This window comes from Pleurodeles waltl, chromosome 9 (assembly GCF_031143425.1).
Source record: "Pleurodeles waltl isolate 20211129_DDA chromosome 9, aPleWal1.hap1.20221129, whole genome shotgun sequence".
NCBI lineage: Eukaryota > Metazoa > Chordata > Amphibia > Caudata > Salamandridae > Pleurodeles > Pleurodeles waltl.
Genome location: NC_090448.1, coordinates 14,745,422 through 14,755,762, shown reverse-complemented (window position 1 = coordinate 14,755,762; position 10,341 = coordinate 14,745,422). Strand labels below are relative to the sequence as shown.

Genomic DNA, 10,341 nt, shown 5'->3' with positions numbered 1-10,341 from the left:
GTACGCATGCACTGAATGTGGGAAGCGCTCCCCTGTCACATTAGCCCAACAGGGCCATGAATGAATGCATCTTATGTGTACTCATGTGTGCAGAGTACAACTGTGAGCTGCTGTACTGAAGACACACAGAAGCATCTGTACACATGCAGTGAATATGGGAAGAGCTCTCCTGTCACATTAGCCCAACAGGGGTCATGAATGAATGCATCATACACCTATGAGCTGCTGTCAGTGAAGACACACAGAAGCATCTGTACACATGCAGTGAATGTGGGAAGCGCTCCCCTGTCACATTAGCCCAACAGGGGTCATGCATGAATGCATCTTATATGTGTACTTATGTGTGCAGAGTACAACTGTGAGCTGCGGTACTGAAGACACAAAGAAGCATCTGTACACATGCAGTGAATGTGGGAAGCGCTCCCCTGTCACATTAGCCCAACAGGGGTCATGAATGAATGCATCATACACCCCTGAGCTGCTGTCAGTGTAGACACACAGAAGCATCTGTACACATGCAGTGAATATGGGAGGCTTCATTGTACCGTTCATTTGATGCTGCCATATATGAACACCCATTCACGTAGTCATTTATCTTGTGTACCTCAATGTACTCTATTAAATTGTTCTCAAGTGCTGTGAGGTAGAAAGTGATGCTTTGTGAAACATAAAAAGCCCACAAAAAATATTTATATTAGTAGACATATTTATTAAAGAAGTAATTCACAAGTTATTAAATAAAACAAGAGAACAGCTGCATGTAAGTAAAAAATGTTTCTGGAACAATTTTTTATATTTACTATGAAATGTTACCCGTATTTAACATGTAATCAAGCAGTATTTAAACGTTCATGTAAAGTAAAAACAGATCATATATTGCACAATTAACAGTAAAACAATCATCCATATGTTACACCTAAGAGTGCTTTGTATACCAAAAGTACGTACAAGTTCCAGATTACATTTTGAATCCTGGGTGAGCTAACGTAACCATTCATCCTTCCAAGGGCACTAAAAGGCACGAGAATGAGTTGTGTAACAATTACATATGTTGTTTAAGAACCAGTAGATAGCAACCTATATTTCCTAATGACCAGAATGAAAATGTAATGGTCAGAATGAAATGCTGAGTTGACCTGTCAGTATTTGAACCTGAGACGCTGCTGTTGACCAAAGGTCCTTGAAGTAGATGCATTAGTCCACTGAGCTACCAAACCCCGCATGTTAGGGGCGAAGGGGCACGTGCCTCAACTATCCAGGTATGTATTTATCACATCTCCAATTCCTTTAATAACTGAAAGTGGATGCGAAGTACAGCTGTGAACACACTGTTGGGTTCAACCAGGTCTCCATTATAAGTTCACAGCAGTTCTTGGGGTGAATGTGGAGACATTAATCTGCAGCAACCTCCTTCCCTCTGGCTTTTAATCTATACAACTTTCGCAGATGTGGATCTCTGGGACATTTATATATTATTTAATTGTATTTAAAGCACAGGCATAGATCAGTGAAAGAGCCTCGGGCACTAAAATGCGTGGAGGATCAGTGAAAAATAACAGTGGACACGTGTGAAACACTGAATGTAACTAGGGTAAGCACTTATACGTGCATCTCATGTTGGACCCAGCAGCAAAGACCCTTCTTAGTCTCCAGCACGCCTCCTGAAGAGACCTCAGACAATACAAAACTCAGCCGCAAGACTCATACTCGACCCCCCCAGAAGGACCCACATCACCCCGCACCTCAAGAAGCTCCACTGGCTCCCGATCCAGAAGAGTGGTCAGTTCAAGATGCTGACCCACGCATACAAAGCCCTGCAGAATGAAGGACCAGCATACATCAACAAATGCCTGACCTTCCCCCAACTGACCAGACACCTGCGATCCGCTTCCCTGTTCCTCTCAGACACCCCCTGAATATGCTGATCAAACAGCAGAGGACGCTCCTTCTCTCACCTGACAGCTAAAGCCTTGAACAACCTTCCCCTGCACCTCAGGACCGCTTTGGCTTTGGCAATTCAAGAAAGAACTTGAGACATGGCTGTATGAATGAACAGAGCACCGCAAAGCAGCTAGCAACTCCAGCACCTTGAGACCCTCACGGGTGATTTGCTGCACTTTATAAATCCCGATGATTGATAGGTAAAAGTGACTTGTTTTGTTTCCATACCCAGGATTACAAGCTCAGGGAATACCAGGCTAGGTAGCTGTGGATCTGACCCAGTTTCATTATTAGCGGACCCGCAGCTCAAAGAGGAGCCTGGCTGTGGGCACAGGCACTGTCTGGCTTCTGCCTGCCCTTCCCAGAGGGAGCAGATACCACCCTCTCCAGCATCAGGTTCTTCTACCCATCACCCCTCCATCTCTCTGTGCCTGGGCAATGGGTGGCAGCATCAAATAACGGACAACTTGTAATGATGCCCATAGTGCTGTATGTGACACCAAGCTCTTTAAGGCGCACTCTGGCATTCACTAGGGACCAGTGCAAGGTTACCAGCAGAGAATCTTGTTTCATACGGTCACATATTAACCTGTTGTAACAAATGTTCACATTGTCCAATGAGTGTGTCGTCCGTCAACTGTATGTCATGGGGACCCTCCCAGAGAGGAAATAGTTTTTAACCTTATTCGAGGAGTTCTGTTAGGGTGACCGGAAACCAGAAGACAGGCTAGTGTTTGTACCTCTTCTGCACACTGTCAGTGGCGTAACAAAGGCTCCTGCAGCCCCAGTGGTTCAGGGGATGATCTCCAGGGGAGGGCCCTCATGACAGACCACTGTGCACAAGTGGCAGGCCCTTGACTTGGTCCAGGGGGTAGAGCCCCCTCAAATGTCATTATGCCACTGCTGTCAGTGTGCAGGTAAAGTGACCGGCCGGAGGTCACTAGGGATCCATGGCTCAAGCCATCTATGCTGAACTGCACAGTGCTTAATTTGTGAAAAAGGAAGTGCTGGGGTCCAAAGTTTTACTCAGAAGCCCTCAGCCAGCGCTATCTAAATTCAGGCTGAATAGTCTTGATTTCCTCTCATGCCTGTAATCCAGTGGTTCCCAACCATGTGACTTCTGTGGACCCCCCCCCCCAGTTTCATTACTGGAACCCGGGGACCCCACTGAATCATTATTGGAATCTGGGGACCCCTCAGTGAGTCATTGCTGAAAGCTGGGGACCTTATCTGTTCATATTATTTATTTTCTAAGCAGTCTCTGACCCCCTGTGGAGGCTTCGCGGACCCCCAGGGGTCCCCGGGCCACGGGTTGGGAACCACTGCTCTAATACACCACGAGATACCCCGGCCCTTTGCCTCTCTCTTGCAGGTTTGTTTTCTTCCATCCTTTCCCCCTTTTGTGTTTTTCTCTCTCTTGCTTTGGACCAAAGTCAGTTAAGGGAAAATAAGTACCAGTCCCCCAAAAAAGAGTGGTGGTGGGGACCCACCGAGCTGCTCCTTTGAATAAGAGGAGTAAAAGCAGCGATACCGATGAAGAGACAGATGTACGCAGAAATCATGGTTCATTTCAGCAGGTCAACCAGTGGCGTAACAAAGGCCCTGCAGTGCGGGGGGACCCCCGAACTCCAGGGGGCCCCTCAACACCCTGATCTGAGTGCTCCTGAGTGAGTATGGAGGGATGCCCTCCATGTTCTTTGCAGGTGGGCGGGCCCTCAAGTTTCTTTACACCACTGAGGTCAACATTTCTAAAAGGCCCCCAACCCCTCGCAGGTGCTCAGTTGTCAACCATGATAAGTTGCACCAATTGTACGGATAGAATCGTCCAAGTGTTGAAAGAGCAGCACACGGCCTCTTTATAAGTAGCCGAAGAGACCCTCCTCCCCCACCGACTGCGGTCTGGGAGGGCATTTCAGGAAGTTCTGAAGCTTGACTTGCAACTGTGTTTCAGGATCAGGTCACTACTTTTCAAATAAATGATGCCTACAACAAACCCCAGCACCTGAGCGTCATAAGGTAGTTGTCATCCACATAAAGTTTCACATAATACGTAAAATGACTACTTTCTCCAATAGGAGCTTTTTCCATCATTGACATTTTTCTGACGCACGTGAACTCTTCGAGGTGTGGTCGGCTGCAGGACTCTAAGACGTGCATCCATCCAGAGACGTTTTAAGGCCTGGGGCAGGTGTGCTCTGGCCCATGGCCCCAGACTTTCAGGGACCCCCCTGATAGAGCCAGCTCTGGCACATGGCCCCAGACTTTCAGGGACCCCCCCGATAGAGCCAGCTCTGGCACATGGCCCCAGACTTTCAGGGACCCCCCGATAGAGCCAGCTCTGGCACATGGCCCCAGACTTTCAGGGACCCCCCCCGATAGAGCCAGCTCTGGCACATGGCCCCAGACTTTCAGGGACCCCCCCGATAGAGCCAGCTCTGTTCTGCAGAGATTCCTGCCCCGATGACGTTAAATAATTCTTAAATAGATTGTTTTAAATGCATTTTTACTTCATTTATTTTTAATGTGGGTAATGTGTGAAAGTCTATTACACACATTTTGCAGACAAATGTCTGTCTTTTGCAATATCCCCCCAAAAAATGAACTTAGATCAAAACAGGACCTCATGAGATAAGGGAGGGTGCCACAGAGATTATTTGTAGTAATATTAGTGAGTTGCTGCTTTGTTACAATACTGAAAACACATCAATATACGTGAATATTAGATGTAAACAGATTTTGAATTGGGACGAGTGTCCTCTCCCCTGTCAGTGACCTGGCCGGAGAGGGCAGGAAAGAGCTAAAATTGGATCATAAATTCAAAGCTGTTCCGAACAGGAGTCCCCAAAATACGTTTGGCCCAGGGCCCCCAAAATCCTTAAGATGCCCTGCATCCATCTTTAAAGAATTAATTTGCCTGTAACTTCCTTTGTTGCTAGGGATGCCATTGTAGAAATGAGCTCCGTTTGTGTCTCGTGCTGTGGTCCGCACGTGTTGTGTGACACTGTTCATTAGCTGTACTTTCTGTTAGCAGCAAACATGACATGACCTGAAGGTGCACGACCACGAAGAGCAAAGGTTGCACTCCAGATTTGAAAATGGTGGCTCAGTTCTTGAGTTCCGGGTCATTCCTGCTCCTCGTGCAGAGGCCATGTTAGAGAGGGTGTGTCAGCATTGCAAGTGTGTGCTGGCCCACGCCTGCCAGCACAGATGCTTGGCAAGAGGGGATCTTTACCTTAACACAACGATGTGATTTGTACTAATGGTGGTGGAAGTGACTATTGTGTACAAAGAGCGCTTGCTTGCACCACTAATTGCATAAAAAAATAAATAAAGATTGGGGTTTTACAAACTATTTTAGTTCTTTGTCACCTACAAATATTGTGTTTGATACATCATAAGGCACATTAAACATGCAACTGGCTTTCATTTCATGAGAACACTCCAATAAATCTGTATAAAGTCCTAACACTACTTGTTTAAAAGGTCCTAATCTCTACTTTAAAAAGAAAGTGTTGTCAGTTATTTCTTTCCTTGCATCTTCAGTTCCACCTCAATGGGGTAGTGATCGCTGACATCCAAGGTCTGAATAGAAAAAACAAATATTTTTTTTAATACCAACATATGCAGAAACCCGCTACACAAGTTAATAAAACTACATTGTACTAGGCAACAAAACATCTCTACTCTGACATGCAGTTTATTTTGGTATAAACAAATCAAGAACTATCTCAGAAAATTAGTTGCCATAAATACCATTCTTTCAGGTCATGTTCCATCACACTTTGAAAGTAGGACAGATCCCGCCTCTCTTAAACCTACTGTCCAATTACAGAGATCCCTTTTAGGACACCATGGTGATTGAATGCTGCTCGACTATCGCCCTGAGACCTTTCTTCTGCCTGGAGTGTTTGTGGGCTCTGAAGGCCTTTTGGGTCATTTGTAGGAGCCAGGTGCCCACTCTGGCTGTAGCATGAGAACTCTAGACTTCAGGTGCTGATTGGCTCAGTATGTGCATAAGACGAACCTGTCGTTGTTTGTGCTATTACTTTACTCAGGTGTTTTTTTATGCTTTAAACCATGAGTACTTATTGATATCTTGGTAACTGCCAGGTTGTTGTGGGCTGGTTGCTGGCTTAAGTCACTTCATTTCAGGCCAACCCTGTTTGTGGTTCTTGGTGGGGTCCTTTTGGTTATCCCTGCCACTGGTCCTGTGATGTACAGCAGAGGTCTGTTCCTTCCCCCACGACGATGTTTAATCGATATACGGGACCATTAACGAAGGCACTCCTGTCTTAGTAGCTAACAGTTGTGAGCAGCGAGAGGTGCACTGGCGGTGAATGTGAGAAATCAACACTGCTATACAATATGAGAAGTTGGCGCTGCTTGGCTTTGTGGCAGGGGCTCACAGGTGGACATTGTGCAAAACAAGTACTGGGTGGCAGTGTCAAACGTCGGCATTTAGCAGCAGTATGAAAAAATAACACCAATAGATCAGGATCCGCTCGCGGTGCTGACAGGGGGTGGGCCAGCGCGCCGGGGAGTGAAATTAATTTAAAACAATAATAAACTTACCTTCATCGTCGCCGTGGTCACCGCCTGCTCCGTCACCGCCACGCTGCTCCTCTAACGTAGGCAGGTTGCAGGCACAGGCTCCCAGCCTGCCCTGCGGCCAATCCTGATACTGCTCAGAGCAGCGTCAGGATTTGGTGGGAGCGCCCAGCCAGGGCGCTCCCAGGCAGACTGGGAGCCAGTGCATGCTCTCTCCAGCCCGGCAACTGTGTTGCTGGGCTGCAGAGAGCCTACTGCACATGTGTGTTTGGCCGGCCCAAACAGCCGGCTAAACACACACTGCTCATCACAGCCTGTGGCCCCGCCCCTTTTACTAAAAATCAATAATAAACATAGGGGGCATATTTATACTCCATTAGCACTGAATTTGCATAATTGTTTTACGCAAAGTTGGCGCTAAACTAACTCCATATTTATATTTTGACGTTAGACCTGTCTAACGTCAAAATATTGGAGTTTGCACCATTTTTTTAGATACGTGAACCTACCCTGCATCAATAAGATGCAAGGTAAGCGTTCCCATCTAAAAAATGATGCTAGCCCCATATTTACCCCCCATGCTAAAATGACACATGGGTGGGAGGAGGGGCTAAATAATGGTGCAAAGCTTGCTTTGCACCATTATTTAACACCTGGGTCAGACCAGGCTTTAGGGGACCTGTGGACCCATTTCCATGGTTAAACACCATGGAATGGGTCCACAGGTGCCCTGCCCGAGCCCCAGGAACACCCCCCTCCCACCCCCACCAGAGGGACACCGGAGGATGGGGGACCCTATCCCAGGTAAGTAGGGTAAGTATTGGTAAGTATTTAGTTTTTTTTTAAATTAAATTGCCATAAGGGGCCCAGCTTGGGGCCCCCTGCATGGCATAGGTGGCAATGGCCATGCCCAGGGGACACTTGTCCCCTGTGCTGGTCACTGGGGGGTGGGCATGACTCCTGTCTTTTCTAAGACAGGAGTCATGTTTTTGGTGGTTGTGCGCCAGGAAATGGCGCTAGTCTGGTTAGAGGCATTTTTTTGCCTCAAACCAGGCTAGCTCCAATTCCTGGCGCTCAACTCCCTCCTTCCCTAACGCCACCCCCACCCAGCTAGCGTTTTCTTATAGGCGCTAGCCGGAATTTAGCGCCGGCTTGCGCTATTTCATAAATACTGCACCCCGCTGGCGCTGTGGAATGGCGCAAGCCAGCGCTATACTTTTTTCTGCAAAACTGCATTTGCGCAGTTTTGCAGCAAAAAGTATAAATATGGGCCCTAGTTTATTATCGATTTAGTAAAAGGTTTGTAGCAGCTGCTGCTGGCAGGGGAGCGGGGTGCAACGCTCCTCCACCCTAGCTGAGGAGCCGCACCTGCAGTAGACTGTGTGAGAAGTTATTAGGGAGCGTGAAACACTGGTGTAGGAAGCTGGCTCTGGATATACTATATCAAAATGAGATATGGTGTGCACAGAGTCCAGGGGTTCCCCAGAGGCTTAACAGAGGCCAAAGTAGATAATACTAATGCTCTCTTTTGTGGTAGTGTAGTCGAGCAGTTAGGCTTAACAGAGGGTGGTGCAAAACATTTGTTGTACACACACAGACAATAGAAGAAGCACACACTCAATGACTTAACTCCAGACCAATGGTTTTTATATAGCAAAAATATATTTTCTTAATTTATTTTTAGAACCACAAGATTCAAGTTGCAGGTAAGTACTTCAATAGATTTGTATTTCACAAATGTATCAACAGTACTTTGTTTGAAATCGATAATTTTTATAAGGTTTTTGAAATATTGGTAATAATCCATTTTAAAACTAGACACACTGCAATTTTCAGAAACAGTTCCTGGGGGAAGAAAAGTTAGGCCATTGTACTGGTAAGTACAGCACTTACAGTTTCAGTCTCCGGGGGTTAGGAAGTCCACAGGTTGGGGTTCAAGTTAACCCCAAACAACCACCACCAGCAACACGGGGCCTACCAGGTGCAGATGTCGAAGTGTAGCAAATTTAAAGTGGGCTCCTATGCAGACAGGGGGCACTCGGAATCAAATCTGCAGGCAGGTGTCGTAGGAGGGCAGACCTGGGGAGTTTAGAGGAGCACTGGGGGGGCCACAAGTAGGCACCAAACACGCACCCTTAGCGGTACTGGGTTGGCAGGGTGCAGGATGCAAACGAGATGTCGGGTCTCCAATGAATCTCAATGAGGGGACCCCGGGGGTTACTCAGAGGCTGCAGGCGAGGTCCAGGAGATCGTTTCGGGCAAACCACAGGCTGGACGGGGAGGGGGCCACCTGCTGAACGTTGCTGTACCAGAGGTCGGGTTCTCCAAGGCCTGGGGGCTGAGGGTGCAGTGGTCTTTTAGGCGTCAGTTATCTTCGTCCGGAGCTTTTGCGGTCAGAGGGGTCCTCAGGATTCCATCTGTAGGCATCATCGTGGAGGGTTGGAGAGGTCAACCCAGGGTGGGCACTTGCTCACAATCGCCTGGGGACCCTCTCTAGTCAGCTGGACCACCTGGACATGGGCATTGGGCATCGGGTGCAGAGTGGTCAGGACTCACGCATTCGGAGTGGTGTTGGAGTCCTTAGTTGTTGTTTCTTCTTTGACAGGGCCACTGTCCATGGGAGTTCTTGGTCCTTTTGGGTGCAGGGAAGTCCTCTGGAGCTTGGCAGAAGTCGCTGGTCCTGCTGGATGCTGTTCTTGTGTAGGTTCTTAGAAGCAGGAGTCACGCCAGTAGGGCTGGGGCCAAGTCAGTTGTTGTCTTCCTTCTTCTCTGCTGGGGTTTTAGCTTAGCAGTCCTTCTTCTTTCTTCTCAGGTCACCAGGAATCTGGTGAGCTGGGTTCAGGGAGGCCCTTAAATCCTAGATTTAGGGGCGTTTTAGGAGTCTGAGGACAGTAGTCAATAGCTACTGTCCCTGACGGTGGCTACACCCTCCTTGTGCCCACTCCCTTTGGGGAAGGGGGCACAAACCTAATGCTATTGGTCCCTGTCCTCCAAACCAAGATGGATGATTGTGCATGGAGGGGGTTACCTCAGCTCTGGATCTGGACACATCCTGGCTGGGGTGGTCACTCCTCCCTGTTTTCCCTAATTTTCTCCCCGGACATGCTGCCAAAAGTGGGGCTTTGTCCAGAGGGCGGGCAACTCTACTAGCTGGAGTGCCCTGGGGCACTGTAATCTGAGGCTTGAGCCTTTGAGGCTCACCGCCAGGTGTTACAGTTCCTGTTGGGGGACACAAGGCTCTCACCCCAAGTGGTCAGAAACTTGTCTGAAAATGGCAGGCTAGCACTGACCGGTCAGTCCTGCACTAGCAGTTTGTCTACCATACAGGGGACATCTGTAAGATGCCCTCTGTGTGCATTTTTTAATTTGTCCCACACTGGCATCAGTGGGGTTTATTGTGCTGAGAAGTTTGATATCAGACTTCCCAGTATTCAGTGAAGCCATTATGGAGCTGTGCAGTTCGTAATGACAAACTCCTACACTATGTACTCAATATGGCTACCCTGCACTTACAATGTCTAAGAATGGACTTAGACACTGTAGTGGCATATTGTTCAGGCAGCTACGCCCTCACCTGTGGTATAGTGCACCCTGCCTTAGGGCTGTAATGCTTGCTAGAGGGGTGTCTTAGCTATGCCACAGGCAGTGGTTTGTGGGCATGGCACCCTGAGAGGGGTGCCAAAGTCGACTGCCTTTTTCTCCCCACCAGCACACACAAGCTGCAAAGACAGAATACATGTGCTGGGTGAGGGGTCCCCTAGGGTGGCATAATACATGCTGCAGCCCTTGGGGACATTCCCTGGCCACAGGGAGTTAACTGTGTGCCAGGGTTGTGCCAATTGTGTAAGCAAA

General features: G+C 48.1%; 1 protein-coding gene across 1 annotated transcript in view; it reads right to left on the bottom strand.

Annotated features, from left to right (window-relative positions):
* Nucleotides 1-688: 688 nt before the first annotated feature.
* The window catches only part of LOC138258839 (deoxyribonuclease gamma-like), a 114,408-nt gene continuing 104,755 nt past the window's right edge, over nt 689-10,341 (bottom strand). Inside the window, exon 9 of the mRNA XM_069206115.1 lies at nt 689-5,523. Coding sequence (XP_069062216.1) covers nt 5,461-5,523 — 63 coding nt within the window. The 3' untranslated portion in view covers nt 689-5,460. The remainder of the gene's footprint in view (nt 5,524-10,341) is intronic.